Source organism: Erpetoichthys calabaricus, chromosome 3 (assembly GCF_900747795.2).
Source record: "Erpetoichthys calabaricus chromosome 3, fErpCal1.3, whole genome shotgun sequence".
Lineage (NCBI taxonomy): Eukaryota > Metazoa > Chordata > Cladistia > Polypteriformes > Polypteridae > Erpetoichthys > Erpetoichthys calabaricus.
In genome coordinates this window covers 268580164-268599259 of record NC_041396.2, presented here as the reverse complement: position 1 = coordinate 268599259, position 19096 = coordinate 268580164, and the positions used below count along the sequence as shown (strand labels likewise).

Genomic DNA, 19096 nt, shown 5'->3' with positions numbered 1-19096 from the left:
AATACGTTTTATATGTATATTGTTTAAGTTTAATTTTGAATTTACTTGGTTTGTACGTCGTGGAGTACCTTCGATCATTTGCTAGCTTCTAGTAATATATAATCGTGCTTGTCGCATTTGAATATAACAAAATCAGCGATGTTTGGCCGAAGACCTCGTGGCGCAACGGTAGCGCGTCTGACTCCAGATCAGAAGGCTGCGTGTTCAAATCACGTCGGGGTCAAAGTGTTTTTTGTTTTTTTTTTGGTAAATCAATATTGATTTCCAGGTTATCAACTGTAACATTGCTGTTGTTAATATTATAGTTAAATACTGCTTTAATTTATGTGCTGCGGAAAGTATATTTAAGAAAATATAGTATTTCTCGAAACCAGTTTGAGTCGTTTTGTAATCTGATCGTTGTTATTAAATGAATTCCCACAAAATTCACTTTGTGACGTTTTTAGTCTCATCCTTATCTATCTTCTTCACCAGTATGCTACACTAATTTTTTTAGTTTCTACAAAACCGTACCGGTGAATGCCCATCACCCCGCTCAGAAAAACATTGACCATAAATTATTTTCTGGAAATTATTATATTACCGTAAAACTAAATCGCGTATATGCAATTAAAAGTTTTTTTCACGTTAAAACTATTCATTATTTGTTTATATTGTTCCTACGTGCTTTGCTTGATAAAATGTAGTTGACAAGCGGCTGCGAGTTAAACGAATGCCTTCGCCCATATTCTAGAGAACTCAAATGGAGTCAAATTACGCGGCCTTGTACAATTTGGATAATCTGATTACATCAAAGTTGAATAAATATCAAGAGGTATTTAGAATAATGGAGTATTCATCGCGATACTTGTTCTGCTTGCACTTCGGGGTTTTGTAATCAGAGTATGTTCGTTAATACATAGTAATAAAAATTGTTTAAACGTACGAATAAACAATTAATAGCTAATTCCATTATGTAGAATTGCTGTTGTGTTTTACCCATCGGGCGGCGCCGTGGCTTAGTTGGTTAAAGCGCCTGTCTAGTAAACAGGAGATCCTGGGTTCGAATCCCAGCGGTGCCTTTTTTTTTTTTGTTTTTTTTGTTTTTCTTCCCCAGTAACACAACAGTAACCCGCATACGTCAAGCATTAAATCAGCACTCTAGTAAATGTTAAACATTAATAATTTCCATAACATTACATATAATATTCAGACAGGTAGTAATTTCTAGCAAAAGTGAAACTTATGGCAGTTGCCTAACTCTCCATTTTATTGTATTTTGCGATTTCTTCGACGTTAATATTATTTTACATGATACGCAGTTTATCATGGTATATATTTCTTTTATATTTTTATTAATAGACTAATATACATATCTGTGTACTGGCACAAAGTTTCACTCAATTCCACTTTATATCTTATAAAGAATAATTTTTAAATAGCACGGCTTAAACCGCCCTAGGTAACTCATTTTTCGGGCGGCTCTGTGGCGCAATGGATAGCGCATTGGACTTCTAGACTGAATGGCAGTTAAGGCATTCAAAGGTTGTGGGTTCGAGTCCCACCAGAGTCGAGTTTTGTTTATCACCGTATTTTAACACTTTACCCTCCAGACTTCTAGTACTGCACTGTTTCCACTGACGCCTGTGTGGCTATCGAGAGCCTTCAAGCGGAACAGCGCTGGCTATCAAAACACTTACCCGCTGTGTTAGACAGCACGTAGTACGTTAGGTTGATCGTGGGGTCGATTTACGAGGAAAATTTATTTCGGAGCATATTACTTATGGGTCTTCAGTAAACTACCGAGAAGCCTGTATTACACAGAAATGTGATTGAGCTGTCGAAGTTTCCTGCAGTTACAAATCTATATATTCATGAAAGTTTGCGGAAAACACAGACATACTCAACAAGTTAGGGGTTGGGGCATAAAGTCATTCTTTGTCTCAGACATGTAAGAAAGCGCCCTCTTGCGAAACATTTTGAGAATGACTATCCGGGACACAAGGATTTTACGAACATTATGAGTAAAGTTTTGAATTCCAATCTCCGCAATTGCAGACGCGTAATGAAGTTTTTGGCAGAGATACTGGAGATCTTTTGACGCTTGGCCCCTAAGTCCCTCATCCGCTTCTCTGGAAAGTCGTCAAGGAGGCGATGGGTATAGAAATGCATTCTCAGACGTTTATAGAATGACAGTTTGTTGTCTTATAATAACTAACAACATTCAGATCTCACTTGAAAGAGAACGTTTGTCTCTCGTTCTCATTTTATTTATTTTGTACTCGCTATTCAGTTTGTTTGTAACAAATACTCTTTCTCATCTGCCGCTGCCTCATAGCTGTGCTTGTTCGTATTTTGTCACTCGTCTGGCATGTTCCCGTACTTACTTTTTTTTGTATGATTTTAATATGTCCGTTTTCACATTCCATCCAGTTTCCTAAAATTCCATTGCATTCAAACTGCTTTAACATTCCCCTTGGTTATTATGTATGACCGAGTACTTTCTTGTTCTTTGCAATTTGAGCGCAAAAGGTAATGCATATATATATATATATATATATATATATATATATATATATATATATATATATATATATATGGCCATTATTGGGTTTATAGGTTCATTATTGTCAGTCACACAGAGTGCAGTGGAATGCTAATTCCATTATTACAAATTGTACTAATTAACATGAAACACATTACCACACTCCGGAACCATGATTAAAAAAATGCATACTATTATGGATAACACAGTTATCATGATAGTACATGTAGGAACAAAAAAATATATAGAACATTAATGGCAGTTATGAATTGGAGTGTTAATTTTAAACTTTCAGCTAAGTAATTACTGTCTATGTGGACATTGTATTTGTGCAGGTGATAGTGCTACTGCCACACTGCTCCAGGTCTCTTTGGAAATTTCAGCCCAATTGTTATATAGAACATTAGAACATTTAATATTGACGATAATAGGCTATTCAGCCAAACAAATGTACATAATTTCTACAAACTTCCATGAAGTTTTGAAAATCCCTGAAGTACTATAATCTGCTACATCACTTGGTAAGTATTTCATGGGTTTGTGATTCTCTATGTGAAGAAAACTTTTAAACATTTGTGGAAAACTAACTCTTAACAAGTTTCCACCTGTGATCCTGTGTTATTGTGGAGAAATTTGTTCTATAATAAGAGAAGAGATCCCCTGTGCAAATTCCCTTCATAATTCTGAATACCACAGTCTTCTAAAGTTGTACTTGTCTAAATTTGTAATCTCTGTTAGATAGATAGATAGATAGATAGATAGATAGATAGATAGATAGATAGATAGATAGATAGATAGATAGATACTTTATTAATCCCAAGGGGAAATTCACATACTCCAGCAGCAGCATACTAATAAAAAACAATATTAAATTAAAGAGTGATAACAATGCGAGTATACAGACAGACAATAACTTTGAATCATGTTAACATTTACCCCCCCCCCCCAGGTGGAATTGAAGAGTCGCATAGTGCGGGGGAGGAACGATCTCCTCAGTCTGTCAGTGGAACAGGAAAGTGACAGCAGTCGGTCGCTGAAGCTGCTCCTCTGTCTGGAGATGATACTGTTTAGTGGATGCAGTGGATTCTCCATGATTGACAGGAGCCTGCTGAGCGCCCGTCGCTCTGCCACGGATGTCAAACTGTCCAGCTCCATGCCTACAACAGAGCCTGCCTTCCTCACCAGTTTGTCCAGGCGTGAGGCGTCCTTCTTCTTTATGCTGCCTCCCCAGCACACCACCGCATAGAAGAGGGCACTCGCCACAACCGTCTGATAGAACATCTGCAGCATCTTATTGTAGATGTTGAAAGACGCCAGCCTTCGAAGGAAGTATAGTTGGCTCTGTCCTTTCTTACACAGAGCATCAGTATTGCCAGTCCAGTCCAATTTATCATCCAGCTGCACTCCCAGGTATTTATAGGTCTGCATCCTCTGTACACAGTCACCTCTGATGATCCAGAGGGGCCTGGGCCTCCTAAAATCCACCACTACCTCCTTTGTTTTGCTGGTGTTCAGGTGTAGGTGGTTTGAGTCTCACCATTTAACAAAGTCCTTGATTAGGTCCCTATACTCCTCCTCCTGCCCACTCCTGATGCAGCCCACGATAGCAGTGTCATCAGCGAACTTTTGCACGTGGCAGGACTCCGAGTTGTATTGGAAGTCCGATGTATATAGGCTGAACAGGACTGGAGAAAGTACAGTCCCCTGCGGCGCTCCTGTGTTGCTGACCACAATGTCAGACCTGCAGTTCCCGAGACGCACATACTGAGGTCTGTCTTTAAGATAGTCCACGATCCATGCCACCAGGTATGAATCTACTCCCATCTCTGCCAGCTTGTCCTTGAGGAGCAGAGGTTGGATGGTGTTGAAGGTGTTGTTTTCATGAGCTGAAAAGGTTAAACTCTTTTAGTCTGTCCTCATACCTCATACTTAGCTTTCCTAGATTTAACTTGAGATGCTCTTCTCTGTATTTTCTGCAGTAGTTATTTTTTTCAATATGGGGACCAAAACTGTACATTAATCTGCCAATGGGATTTTATCAAACACTTTTTGCAATACAAATTAATAATATAATATGCACCCCTCTGATCGTATGCTTTGTTGTTTCCTTATAGAAGTCCAGCATTTTAGTGAAATACTGTCTCTCCTAACTAAACTGATGCTGTTTACTAATGCACCAGTTCTTTTCACATCTTTTGCTTCACAACAGCTTCCATTATATACTAGTAATGCATGTTAAGCTTACTGACCTTACAGGTACTTGGATCAGCCTAATTACCCTTTTTATGTAATGGGAAAACATTTGCTAGTCTCCAGTCCTTAGGAATTTTATGCAGTGATTTTTTTCTTTCCATTTTTATTTATATTATTTACAGAAAACACATTCCATACAATCATGTCAAACTTAACAAATCATAATTCAATCCCCACTAAAATGAAAGAGAGGAGAGACTACAACATGAGCAAATCTTTAAAAAAATAAAAAAGTAGAATTTTCTTTTTCACCAATACAGTATAAGTGCTTATTCTAAGATTTGACTAATTAGATCTTGTCATATTAAAAAAAAAAAAAATTAACAGATCCTCTAAGTGAGAATTTAATTTTTTCGAATTTTGAATAGTACTGAACATCAGTTATCCACTGACTTTGAACAGGCGGGCTGGAATTCTTCCAGTTGAGCAAGATAAGTCTATCAATTTGTTCTTCTCCACTTTAAGCCCTTCCTGGAGTCCACCAAACATGGATGTTAATGGGTTAGGAGTGATTGTGACACCAAGGTTGTCCGATAGGCACTGAACGATTTTTATCCAAAATGATGTTAACTTGGTGCACAATCAAAACATGTGGCCCAGTGAGGCTTGAGCTAAATTGCAAAGTTCACATGTTGAATCTTGCACTGGACATATTTAAGATAATTCTAATGAAATAAATGTGCGTGATTAAAGATTTTAATGTGGGTGATTGAATGCTTTAAGCATATGGAGCTGGAATGTGTTCTATGCATGGCTGCCTTCCATTCTTTTTCAGAGATATCAAGTGAATGATCCTTTCCCCAATATACCGTAGGATCTTTGAAAGGAAGAGTCTTTAAGAAGTTTTTATATATTGTTGAGATTCTGTCTGTGTCTTCAAGAGTGATCAGAACTGCCTCAGTTACAGAAATGGGTGGTAGCTGAAGAAAATTGGATATGTTCTTTTTAATAATAATAATAAATAAATAATTCATTACATTTATATAGCGCTTTTCTCAGTACTCAAAGCACTCTCCACACAGGGAGGAACCGGGAAGCGAACCCACAATCTTCCACAGTCTCCTTACTGCAAAGCAGCAACACTACCACTGCGCCACCTGTGAGGTTGAAATGGGTTTTTAGTGAAGTTTCTTATTTGAAAGTAGTGGAAAAATTGTGTTGATGGGAAGATACATTTGAAATATAATTGTTAATAACATGCAAAGACAATATCTATATACAGATCTCTTTAAGTATTTTAATCCCGGATGTTTTCTAAACATTAAATACTGTAGGTTTGAGAGGGTAGAAAAAGGTGATTATCATATAAAGGTGCAACAGATGACAGCTTCTCTGTCTTAAAATGCTTCCTGCATTGGATCCATATTCTGTGAGAGTGATGGACAATTAGTGTATTGATGATAGTTTATATTTACGGAGGTACAAAGCAGGGTGTATAAAGAAGTTATAAAAATATTATTTCTGTTGCAGGCCACACTTGTGGATATTCATCAATTTGTGTCAGTGTCCGGGTCTTTATAGATTGTATATTTGCTTCCCAGTAATAAAATTGAAAGTTAGGTAATTTCATTCCCCCTTCTGCTTTAGGTTGTTGTAGAGTCACCCTTTGCATGCATGGATGTTTTGAATTCCAAATAAATTAGGATATAATTGAAACTAATTTCTTAAAGTACAATTTGCTAATGTATATGGTGATGCTCTGAAATAGAAATAGAAGCTTGTGAAGGATGTCAATCTTGACCGTATTGAATTCTCCCTGCTAATGTGAGATGGAGGGTAGATTATCTGTTAACATCTTGTTTAATTTTTTACATACAGATAGCACAATTTTGTTGAAAAAGATCTTTATATTACCTTTTAATGCTTACCTCTAGGTGTTTGAACTGATCTGCTAAAATAAATGGGAAAGTGTCCAGTTTAATATTGTGTGCTAGAGAGTTAACTGGAAAAAGCACACTTTTATTCAAATTAATTTTGAGTCCAGATATCTTTTGAAATTTTGCTAGTGAATTGAGGGCTGGTACGATAGTTTGTGGGTCTGATATATACAGTACCATATCATCTACATACAGTGATATTTTCTGTTCAGGTTCTTCTCAGGGAGTCGTCTATATCTCAGATACATTTTGAAAGTGAATGGCTCAATGGCGATTTCTAAGAGCAGTGGTGATAGGGAGCATCCTTGTCGAGTATCACGTTCTACTATGAAATAATGTTGTTAATACAAACAGAGGGTTATGGACATGTATAGAGTAGTTTGATCCATGCACATTTGGTCCAAACCCAAGTTTCTGCAATGTGGTGAATATGTAGTCCTATTTAACCATGTCAAATGCTTTTTGTGCGTCCAAAAATAATAAGATCTCTGGTGTATTAGATTTTATGTGTGAGTATATTACATTAAACAAATGTCGAAGAGTAGAATTTAAGTGTCTGACATTAATAAATCCGGTTTGGCCTTGTGAAATTACAGAGGGAAACACTTTCTCAATCCTTCTAGAAAAACTATAATTAATGCTTGGCGAAATGTCCAAGGTACAATTTTGTTGTCAATAGTTTCTATAAATGTTGCTAGTAGTAGTGGAGCTAACTTATTTGAAAATTGTTTATAAAATTCCACTGGGTAACAATCAAGGTCTACTGCTTTCCCACATTGGAGTGAGTTTATAGCATGCAGTAATTCTGAGAGTGTCAGTGTGGTTTTTCCAGTTCATCTGCACAAAGTGTGTCTCACTCGGGTTTGTAATGCATCAAAAAACTAATTAGATTGTGTCTTATCATCTTTAATCTGGTTAATATATAAGGACTTACAGTACTCCCTAAATGTGTGGGTTATATTTTTATGGTCAATGATTTCATCTCCATCTATGTTGGTAATTTCTGTTAATTGTGTTGCAAAATTCCTGCTTGTGGATTTGTAGTTTAAGATCTTATTAGCCTTGTCTCCGTTTTCATAGTATTGATATCTTAATTTAAAAATGAGCTGTTCCGTTTCTTTTGTTGTCAAGAGGTTAAATTCTGATTGCAAAATCTGTCTTTTCCTTTAAAGTGCCACATTTGGAGATCTGGCATATTCTTGATCTATTCTGGTAATTTCATTTATTAGCTCTGACGCCTTCTTGGTTTCCAATTTATTTTTGTGGGAATAGGGCTGGGCGATATGGACCAAAAATCATATTTCGATATCTTTTAGCTGAATGGTGATATACAATATATATCTCGATATTTTTTCTTACCATAAAGTAATAGCAAAAAGACAAGTCTGAGTCAAAACCACATGTTTCAAATGTCACAGTCACTTTTATTTTATATACAGCTGTAGATGTACATGAGAAATGGCTAAAAAATAAACTATCGGCATATATTAAATAATAATAATGCTTCTTGAATAAAATCAAAAAATGTTCTTTTCCTGCATAACAAAAGACTCACAGCTGTGCAATTAAGAAAATGTAAGCAGAAAAGATACAATGCAAAAATAAGAAAAGGCTGACTTGCTCTTTAAAAAGTGGGTTTCCACTGAAGTAGAGAGTTCTTTCTTTACCAAAACACTTCCTGCTGTGTGTAGTCCTTTGCAAACATCTACAACTTTGTGCAAATAACTAAACATGTAACAACTGGCAAAACAAAACAAGTGACAACTTTCTTACACAGAGAAGTGGCCCAGGTGATGCGGGCGTCATCCATACCATGTCCTGTAACACACAAATAAAAACTTTTAAAATCCCTTTCACTTTTATGTAAAGAGGCCGTTCACTCAAAGGCAAATTAACATCCATCTGTGTTTAGTAGGGATGTACAGTGTTCTCCCTAGCTTCTTTTATTTAATTGAGCGCCCGGCTGTCATCTCGCATGACATTGTGAGATGACAGCCGCAGATCTAATGATTTGCAGAGATGGCAAGGGACGAGCAAATATGTTATATGATCGCAATCTGCGAGGGGAGAGGCGCGGGACGGGATGTTACCGATCACTCGGTGCTAATAGCGGGGACGAGGCGGAGCGGAGTTCACAAGCAAAGAGTATGGGGAGGTGGGCTTTCGAGTGGGGGGTGTACATGGTAATAGCAGGGGCGGAGCAGTTTAATTACAGTAGCAAGGAGTATGGAGAGGTGGGCAGGCGAGAGGAGACTGTACATGCTAATAGCGGGAGCGGAGCGGTACTTCACAAGCAAAGAGGATGTGGAGGTGGGTTGGCGAGAGGAGGACTGATAAAGTAAAAAAAAGACTCGTGGAACCAGCCTGTCCCAAGTAGATATTGCTGCAAACCGGAGTAAAATGGGCGTTAATATTATTTTCGACTTTAGCCAATCATATATTAAATTTGAACACGTTAGGCACTGATCAGCCAATCGCAAATTTAAACGTCGCGGTCAATCACCGTTTTATTCAACAAATCCCCAATCGGTGTTAGTTGTCATTCATCGGCCACTTTAGCCAATTGCCTTTTGGATACGTAAAAAGAAAGGTGGGTGTAATTTCTAAAGGTGGACGTGTAAGATAATTTCTAAAGGTGGACGGTCAAGATAAAGTGACTGTAAGAGACGGAGTGTATATTCATAAAATACCTCTCCGACGATAGTCTACTAGTGTCAATATCTTACACTATAGCACTTTGTCGAGTGCATTATTAAAACTGTAGTGTATTTTTACCACAGTCATGTATGAAGTAGCGGTTCTGAAAAAATAATAATAAAAGTTTGCATATGAGATATTTATCGTTACTGAACAACGTCTGAAGAAAATTTAAATGAACATAACAATACAAATTTGTGTCCGCCTAATTTTAATGGATTGACGTGGACTTAAGTGTGGGCTCTACTTGATTAAGTCAGTCAGATTAAAACAAATGTTTGTTGGTGTTTACTCGAATGTTCAAATGAAATAGCCGCCTACATTTAACGGTTCACCTTAAAGACCTTAAAGGCTATGAACGTATTACAATTTTAAACGTTGAATAAACTATCAGAGTTCCTAATATTCCATTGTAGCCCCTTCTTTCCTGCAGATCACCATCTGTTCTTTGTTTGCTGATGTCAGTCAAATATTCAAGTCTTCATGTCTGTTCTCAATATACCAGCAGCTCTAGTGAGTTTCTTGCCTGTGAATCACGTATTTAAGTTTGTTTTTTAGCTGTATTATGATTACAGATTATTACAAATCACATACTTGACACTCTCACGTTCAGGTATCAAGGAATATAAAACGTTAAGAAAGCTGGCAATAAAATTGTGACTTTAAAGAATCCATTGGCTGTCTCTATGTTATCAATGTTAAATGTAAGAAACACAGTTGTCATAGTGCTAATAGTCACCTTTCAATTATTATTTTTACAATGAAGTTTACTATGTTAAACGATCTGTGAAGAGCAAATATTATACCTTCAAAAGACTAATTATTTTGCAGTTTTTGTGACTGTGCACCTGTTAATCAGGGTATTCAATTATTTGACTTAATTGGACCTTTATTACTTTTGGGATTTTAAATACCTCTTTAAGATCATCAAATATGTGTTTATTATAATACATATTACTTATGCAAAAGTTACATTTAGAGATTAAAACATGACAGATGTTTGTTCATATCTCATTTATCCTCCATTTGACTCCTTCAGGTCCTAGTGGTGTGCTGAACACATCAGCCTGTCTTTAGGGTCTCTGAGATTGGACGAGGTCAGGAGTCCAACTGTACAGCAGGCACTGATGTGCATCAGCATCACGACTGGTAACAAGATAGAGATGACAGATATTTGAGCTGGACGTAATCCTATATGAGTATCCAAGCAAACAGCATATTAAGAGCACACCGAGTCTGTATACTCCAGTATGGCCCTGACATAACAACCTGTACAGCTGTAAATGACTCCACTTAACTGGCACACACTGCACTGAGTCTGTCAAGTCATAGCCATTAAATAATTCAATCTGAACAGCTGGAAATTTATTTTGGAAATGATATTTCTGGTAAGGCATTTTTATATTGTCGTTTCTCATTGGTTTATACTGAAAATCTGGTTTACATCAATGTAGTTTTCAATAGTATGTATTATATATATATAGTATATAAAAAAAATTAAAGGAACACTTTGAAAGCACATGAGATCTTAATGGGGAAAAAAATCTTGCTGGCTGTCTCTACTGCTATGGACTGATGTGTTAGGAACAAAAGGATGGCACATCGTTTGTTGGAAATTAAAATGATGAACCTACAGAGGGCTGAATTCAAAGACACCCCGAAAATCAAAAGGAAAAAACGATGCGACAGGCAGGCGAGTCCATTTTGCCAAAAATGTCATTGCAGCAACTCCAAATAGCACTCAGTAATTTGTTTGCCCCCCATGTGCTTGTGTGCATGCCTGACTATTGGGGGGGGGGGGGGGGGGGGGGGGGGGAGGGGGGCATGCTGCTAATGAGATGGAGGATGGTGTCCCTGGGGGATCTCCTCCCAGATCTGGACCAGGGCATCACTGAGCTCCTGGACAGTCTGAGGCGCAACCTGGTGGCATCGGATGGACTGAAACATAATGTCCCACCCAGAGGTGTTCTTGGGGCAGTCAATGGGATCAATTCCTTCATTCTTTGACCACATGAGGCCGGCCGTTGTGGTGCACCAGGAGGAACCCAGGAGCCACTGCACCAGCATAGGGTCCAAGGATTTCATCCAGATACCTAATGACAGTCAAGGTGCCCACTGTTGTCTAGTCTGTAGAGGTCTGTGTGTCCCTCCATGGATATGCCTCCATAGATCATCACTGACCCACCACCAAACCGGTTATGCTGAACTACACCACAGGCAGAATAACGTTCTCCATGGCTTCTCCAGACCCTTTCATATCTGTCACATGTGCTCAGGGTGAACCTGCTCTCATCTGTGAAAAGCACAGGGTGCCCACCAGTGGTAGACCTGTCAATTCTGGTATTCTATGGCAAATGCCAGTCGAGCTCCCTGGTGCTCACTAGAGGACGTCGGGCCACCTTCAGGCCACCCTCCTCAAGTCTGTTTGTGATTGTTTGGTCAGAGACATTCACACCAGTGGCCTGCCTGCTGGTGGTCATTTTATAAGCTCTGGCAGTGCTCATCCTGTTCCTCCTTGGCCAAAGGAGCAGAAACTGGTGAGTCCTGCTGATGGGTTAAGGACCTTCTACGAGGGGCCCTGCCCAGCTCTCCTGAAATAACTGCTTGCCTGTCTCCTGGAATCTCCTCCATGCCCTTGAGACTGTGCTGGGAGACACGGCAAACCTTCTGGCAATGGCACATGTTGATGTGCCATCCTGGAGAAGTTGGACTACCTGTGCCAGCTCTGTAGGGTCCAGGTATGGCCTCATGCCACCAGTAGTGACACTGACCGTAGCCAAATGCAAAATAAGTGACAAAACAGATGAGGAGGGAAAAATGTCAGTGGCCTTCCTCCACCTGTTAAACCATTCATTCCTGTTTTTTGGGTCATCTCATTGTTGCCCCCCCCCCCCCCCCCCCCAGTGCCGAAAAGCAGCTGAAACTGATGAACAAGCCCCACTGCTACTTAACTGACCAGATTAACAGCCCACAAGTGTCACTGACTTGATGCTGTACTCTCATTACAAAGGGTTCCTTTCACTTTTTGAGAAGATATAGATAAATATATCTATATCTATATATATAATGTCAAGACCTTAGAACAACAAGGTCCTAGCTGTGAGTCATGGTTTTAGAATACTGAGCTTCAAAAGTTTTTACTATTTATCAGGCGTATACAATCCTTTTCTTTTAATTTTGTTCCCATATGTAAAACCTGTATTTTAAGTTAAAAATGCAAGTGTTATTGAAAATGTGACTCCTAATAAAAGATAAGTAAGAACCATATTATTCTAGAGTATGTTTGTAAGTGAACAGCAAAGCCTTGATCAGGATGCTCAGTTTCCAAGCTGTTTTATCTTGTGGGATTACTAGCAAAGTGCACACCATTTGTAACCATGTGGATACAAGTGGAGGCTCTGGTCATATCTATCAGTTCTAACAGTGTTAATACGCAAGGTGATTGGACCATCCATCCATTTTCCAACCCACTGAATCCGAACACAGGGTCACGGGGGTCTGCTGGAGCCAATCCCAGCCAACACAGGGCACAAGGCAGGAACCAATCCTAGGCAGGGTGCCAACCCACCACAGGGTGATTGGACCAGCACCACTTAAATAGAACACTCAGTATTATCACTACCAAAAACAAGATTTTATTAATAATTATTCAATATAAATTGTGCAACAATTTCAAGAAATATTTACAATTACCAATAATGATTGGTCAGTTGAATTGAAAGAAAGAATGCACAAAGATTAAATTTAACAAACAGACTGATCAAGGAATATACTGAAGTATTAAAACAACAGCATGCCCGCTTCTATATATTATATATAAATAAAACAACAATGTAAAATGCATAACAACTGTACAAAGCAGTTATAACAATTAAAGAAAAAATCCAGATGACATCAATTGTCTAAAAACAGACATGCAATTTCAAATATACAGAACTTAATCAACAATCTTTAACAATAACAGAAAGTGTCCTTTATTATTTACATCAATAGTTACATTAAATATATACAACTTTATTATGCACAGTCATTTTAACACACAGAAATAAAAAAGGCAAAAGAGAAGTAAAGAAAGAGACACATTTATTTGAGTAGGGTTGAGATGTAATCTCGAGTTTAAATGCCTCAGTGGTGCTTTCCTTGTGCATCCAACTGTTGCAAAACAAGTTTGTCAAACTCTTCCCTCTCACTAAAAAAACAAAACAAAAACAACCACACAATGAACAAATTCTAATCATACCAACCAGAAACACTTCTTCATTTGTCATTTGAAACCGCAATTCTTGACCTTGTACAGTTTAGAATAAATGCTACATATGGCATACTTCTAAATGTAATTTTACCAATACTAAAAATGTATAGTTTAAATGTCACTTTAAACATATATATTCACATTTATATATATTTAGTTTACATTCTTGTCTAAATTCACAACAACTATAGGGCATTCTGTTTAACAGAATAATGGCGCTGAAAAGAAAAAGAAAGGACTGTTTATTTTCCACATGACGTACCACTCACTGTATACTGGTCCATCCATGAACAGATTTTCTGCCTCTGGCAGAGAAATCCTCTCAACTGTTTGTATAGCTTTAATAAGAGCCTATCAAAAACACAGAAAAAGAGAGGATGTTACTCATAGACACTTTCTGTACTCATTAGAGATTTACTGAAGGCTAATTAACCTCTGGCATCAGCACATCCAGAATGATGCGACCTCTGTCAATCCTCTCAAAAGTGCCTACAGCTCTTGACACCACTTCATCCAAGAAGTTGTAGAGGCCATCTATCAGCTCCTCATCTTCTATATAAGTCATTACCCGGTGACCTTTAGGATTTCCATAATTTTTTAACCATTTGGACGATACCGTACGAGATACAACAGCCTGTAGGACAAGAAAATACAAGTGTTTGGCACTATAAAGTCATCATAGCTCTTTGCTGCCAGATAGATAACAATACCAAAGTTTTACTTGTCATCTGAACTAAGTTACCAGCAAGTGATCATCTGCTCCATGATCCTTTATTATGAACTCTAACAGCTTTTCATGTTGAGTCCTCATGTAGGCCCTGCTGATCTCTGCAGCTGCAAAAACCTGAGCCACTTGTTCTTCAGTCAGCTGCCCTACTGCAGCCACACAGCCAGCCTGCTCTCCTACACTGTGGACACACACAAATAAATGCATCAGACTGTCACATGTAGTATTTGTCTTATGCAAGCTGTCTGGTTTTGGTCTGAACAGTTGTGTTTTCTCGGAAAAGTGGACACATTGGAATACTGTTGAAACTGTGAGGATTACTCTGTGAATCACTACAAAAACTCCTGTTGGATGTGATCTCAATAGCTTTTCTGAATACATCCATTACTTCAGAGTATTATGATTGCACCAGTCCGGACACTGGCTAAAGTAATATGCAAGTCACAGAAGAGCTTTGAAGATATTTTTATTCTAACCATCAAAATAACCAATCTAACACTCCCCATGTGACAATGGGTCAAAAGGCTTATGACAAGCCTTCATACCATGTTCAATTTTAAGGTTTTTACTCAAGTTGAACCAAGTATCAAACCACAGTGGTAGACTAAGTTCTACATTAATACCTTTGTGTGGCTGTATCAGTATATTCCTCAACGAGTTCACTGCTGCCATGATCTTCTTGGTCCTGACTTTTAGACATTAAAATATTGATGTTATTCATTTAACAGAAAAAAAAAGAGTGCCAGTAAAAGTTTACCTGTATACACCAAAACACACACTGGTGTATTTAAAGTAACACTATATGAACTTATTTAGACATTAAAAAATGTAAAATTCCAAGCTTATTTAAACTGTTTTCCCCTGGTTGGATGTGAGGTGTCACCTTTGATTGTCCAAGCATCCCAAAAAGGAGCATCTCCAAAAGCAGGGTACCCGCACCAGCACTCAGCAATGGTACACTCAGAACAAGTACCAATATCTGTAAATTATTCTAACAAGGCACAGGTCATTTGGCACCCACTAAACCAGACCATAGGAGATGGCCACATAAAATTATGGGATAAATTGTTAACAAAACAAAAAGGAAACACTGAATATTTACCACCCATACTCAGCCTGAGTTAATGGGAAAAGTGGGATACACGTACCTCCTTTGGAAACTGCTGTTCTGCGGTGATCTCGCAAGTGTTCATTTGCTCGTATATACGAGCGTGAAGAATACAGTCGCGGATGACAGAAAGGGCACAAAAACACATCTGAAGATTGAAGTACGGACGGAATGTCTGTGGTATTTTTGATCGTGATATGATCCTGTTTAAAAAAATGTAAAATAACATTACAGCGTTTTAATCGAACATCTCACAAATGTAAATATGCACAGAGTTAATAGGCAACCAAACTACTGGCGGTGATCTACTAGCATTCCACTGAGCACGGAGAGGGGGTGGGTATGGGTGAATGTTGCCCGTGAAACTTGCTTTTCGGCGTTTGAACATTTGCCGGCACCGCTGAGTGCCGGACCACTTCAAGCACTGAATATGCATCAATTACTACAGCGAAAATGATTATTAATACAAACGTGAATACAATATATATTAATATTTATACAAACGTACAATCACAACAAAGAAACAAAAAGTTATTTGAAAAACATGAAGAAAACTTAGCAATTGCAAATGTCATACGTTTTAATTTAGAAGCAAACTTACTTCCATTGTCAGAGATAACAAACAATTCGTTTCGCCGCTTCTTCTTTGGTCTAATAGAGTTTCTTCGCTTCTGCTTCGTCTTTGTTTTCTTTTCTTTAACAGAGTTTCGTTGCTTAGTACAGCGCAAGGCTATTTCAAAAGAAACTCTATGAGGCGGAACCTCAAAGCGGTAGGGATCACTAACTGTGATTGGTGGAAGTTACACTTGATAGACAACTTCAAACGTTGAGTGAGTTTTTGATTGTCATACTTTAACAACAATCTCATTCGTTGAAATTCTGAATTAGCCAATACTATCCACTGCCATTTACAGTTATCCCGCCTTCAGATCCGCCCATAATGTCTCCCGTCTGCAGCAATACCCTTCTCAGCCTGTCAGATATCAGAAAAAGGGCGTCAGGAAGTGAGTCTGTGTTCTCAGTGTCAGTGCAGTCTGTGTAGTGCTGCTATGTCAAGAATAAAGTTGACATTTCCACTTTATTCTCGCCGTTTATCTCGATATTAAACTCGACATGTTGACTTTATTCTCGTAGTTTGTCTTTAAAGTAGAACATCGTAAACTAAACTTCATCTTAAAGTGAATATTTAATTTACTAGATTTTCCTAAACCCCGTCATAAATTATGTAGCACATGAAATGCTTTGTGTTATCGTGTGGTGATTGGTTATATGGAGAAAGAAAAAGGAAGGATAAGAATTGGGGTTTTGGTACGTTAGACAGAGACAGCACGCATGCAATAAAGAAAGCCCGCTCAGAAGAACATCCATTGAATTCTGTGTTCGTGTCTCCGACCACCAGATCACAAACACAACATTTACACAATATTTAAGTTAAAGCTGTGCGATACCCATTCATACATCCAGTTTTTGGAGCCTCGTCACACCTACCATAAAGTTCTCTAAATTGAACGTACACCTTGGGACCCCTTACTGCGAGGGAGCAGCACTACTGTCACACTACCGTGCATGTTTAATACATGCTTTAATGCATTTCATCATGAAAATTATATCAAGTATTTATCTTAGCATTGTAATTGTTCAGAGAGCAGATATCATGAAGTGAATGTATCCCTCCCGGTGCCTCCTCAGTGCAAGAGGAAGTCCGTTTAAGAAGTGCGTTGTGATTAACAACTCGGTGGGGGAACACTTAACACAAAGCATTTAATTCATTACACTACCTTATGACGGGGTTTGAGAAAATCTAGTAAATTAAACATTGATTTTAAGATGAAGTTTAGTTTACGACATTCTACTTTAATGACAAAATAAACTGAGAATAAAGTGGAAATGTTGACTTTAATCTCGACATAAACGGCGAGAATAAAGTCAACATGTCGATTTTATTCTCAACGTACAGTTTTTTTCTTCAATGCACCCGTATTTTTTTTTTCACCGTGGCCCTAATACGCTTCCGTAGTTTTGTTAAAGTGACTCATCTGCCATTCCCTTTTTGTTCATATCTTGCCCTGCCATAGTGCAAGTGTGCATTGAATTTCCAACAGGCTCTCACTTTCCCACTCAAAAGTCTTATTATAGGAACTTTTAATTTTTTCCAAACGTTTTACCAACATGAGCAAAAAAAGTGTTCAGAAAACAACACTGCTCAGTTATTTCAGAAAAGAGACGCAACAAACTAATAAAGGTGCAGCGTCAACTCCACATGTGGCAATTTCAAACAAAAATATTGCAGAAGCATCAGGAAAAATCTCTTCAGCACACACTTTGCCAATTGATAAATCTAAGCACCGCTTATCCGGCATAACCAAACAATGGTTTAAAGATTTTGATTGGCTAATGGTCAACGAAAATGGTATGTGGTGCTCATAGTGCATGAAATATTCAAACGAACATCCCCCAAGGAGGGAATTACCTTGGGTAAATGTGCCATGCACAAGAATTTGAAAAGAAAGCTTGCTGGACCATGAAAAAAGTAAAACGCACATTGAGTCTTCTGCTGACCTTTTAGGAAAGTGTGTACTAGAGCAAACTGGAATCAGTCAAATGGAAAGATCTGTATCTGTGTTAAATAACTTACAGAGAGATGCCTTTGTGGGAGCTTTAAGATCCATGTATTGGTTGGCAAAAAATGAGTTGCCACATACAACGTTTGGTTGAAGAGCTGTTGGAACACTGTAAAGAAATAGGTTGTTCCTTTTCTAGGAAGAAAAGAAGAATAGATATTTAACTGAAGACACCATCTGCATATGCAAGTTGGCTTTGAAGAATATTTTAAAATTTTTTTCATTGTTTTCACTTTTCTTCCCAACAGTGACAATACTTATGCCTCTTGGTTTATGTCATAACAATTGTTATTTAAAATTTTTGTTAGGGTTGCAGGATCCTGAATTGGATACTTCTTAAATTTAATAAAAAATATTCTGGCACAAGTGTAAATCAAACCTTAAAAAAGGAAGTCATATTGAGCATTGGAAAATAATTAATAATAATTAACTAATAAAAATAGTGCACATTTAATTTTACCCACCACCATATTTCCCTGTCCCGCCCCTCCTGGCTACTTTTTCATGCCACCTGGCTGGAAAAAATTTCTGGGGAGACCACTGATGTATAAGATTTAACTACGTGTGTTAACTGTGTTGTGTAATGTGTGACCTACAAATGGTTTTAGTTTATTAATTTTGTTGAAATCACCAGCAAATGAGTGAAAGAGTTGTATATTTGTAGATCTTTTCAATCTCAAACACTTCTGAATTTAAAATGCATGCCTGTCTCTTCTTAAGTGGAGTGGTGGCTCTGGTGGTAAGGATTTGCTGGCGGTCACTGGTTTGAATCTCGCAACCGTCGGAACACTTCTTTGGGTACTTGTACAAGACCCTTACCCACAATTGCTTGCATCTGGGTATGATGTTAACCTACATCCAAACCTGCAAGGGGTTGATGGCAGAACTGGCACTACAGCCACTGTAAAAACCTTCACACAGCTCCACACAGAGTTGCATGGTGCCCAGGCATTACCCTTTGTGCATCATGTGTGACGGGTGTGGCCACGCCCTGTACACAGCGCGCGTTATTCCCAGTTTCAAATAAAAACTACCAG

General features: G+C 38.1%; 1 protein-coding gene and 3 non-coding genes across 5 annotated transcripts; 3 read left to right on the top strand and 1 right to left on the bottom strand.

Annotated features, from left to right (window-relative positions):
- Positions 1–151: 151 nt before the first annotated feature.
- Positions 152–223, top strand: trnaw-cca (transfer RNA tryptophan (anticodon CCA)). The gene has a single exon. It is a non-coding gene; the product is annotated as a tRNA-Trp (tRNA).
- A 764-nt stretch (positions 224–987) lies between these two features.
- On the top strand, positions 988–1061 carry trnat-agu (transfer RNA threonine (anticodon AGU)). The gene has a single exon. It is a non-coding gene; the product is annotated as a tRNA-Thr (tRNA).
- A 398-nt stretch (positions 1062–1459) lies between these two features.
- trnar-ucu (transfer RNA arginine (anticodon UCU)) lies at positions 1460–1552 on the top strand. Its single transcript has 2 exons — positions 1460–1496; positions 1517–1552. It is a non-coding gene; the product is annotated as a tRNA-Arg (tRNA).
- Positions 1553–12963: 11411 nt separating this feature from the next.
- Positions 12964–15469, bottom strand: LOC114648911 (PWWP domain-containing DNA repair factor 3A-like). 2 transcript variants are annotated; one of them, XM_051925258.1, is made up of 5 exons: positions 14954–15469; positions 14346–14511; positions 14037–14237; positions 13866–13954; positions 12964–13540 (listed from the first exon to the last, which is right to left on the bottom strand). In XM_051925258.1, the coding sequence occupies exons 1-5, from the start codon at positions 15049–15051 to the stop codon at positions 13477–13479; spliced, it is 618 nt and encodes a 205-aa protein (XP_051781218.1). In that variant the 5' UTR covers positions 15052–15469; the 3' UTR covers positions 12964–13476. The 2 variants fall into 2 exon arrangements, with proteins under 2 accessions (XP_051781218.1, XP_051781217.1); XM_051925257.1 differs by lacking the exon at positions 14954–15469 and having other exon boundaries at positions 14346–14947.
- Positions 15470–19096: the final 3627 nt, after the last annotated feature.

Excerpts from the sequence above, each read along its gene's own strand:
- LOC114648911 (XM_051925257.1), bottom strand. The coding sequence starts at position 14,711 with ATGTATTCAGAAAAGCTATTGAGATCACATCCAACAGGAGTTTTTGTA. Across the intron at positions 14,238-14,345 it reads GAGCAGATGATCACTTGCTG|GCTGTTGTATCTCGTACGGT; the intron begins GTAACTTAGTTC and ends CTTGTCCTACAG. Across the intron at positions 13,541-13,865 it reads GGACCAGTATACAGTGAGTG|TGAGAGGGAAGAGTTTGACA; the intron begins GTACGTCATGTG and ends TTGTTTTTTTAG.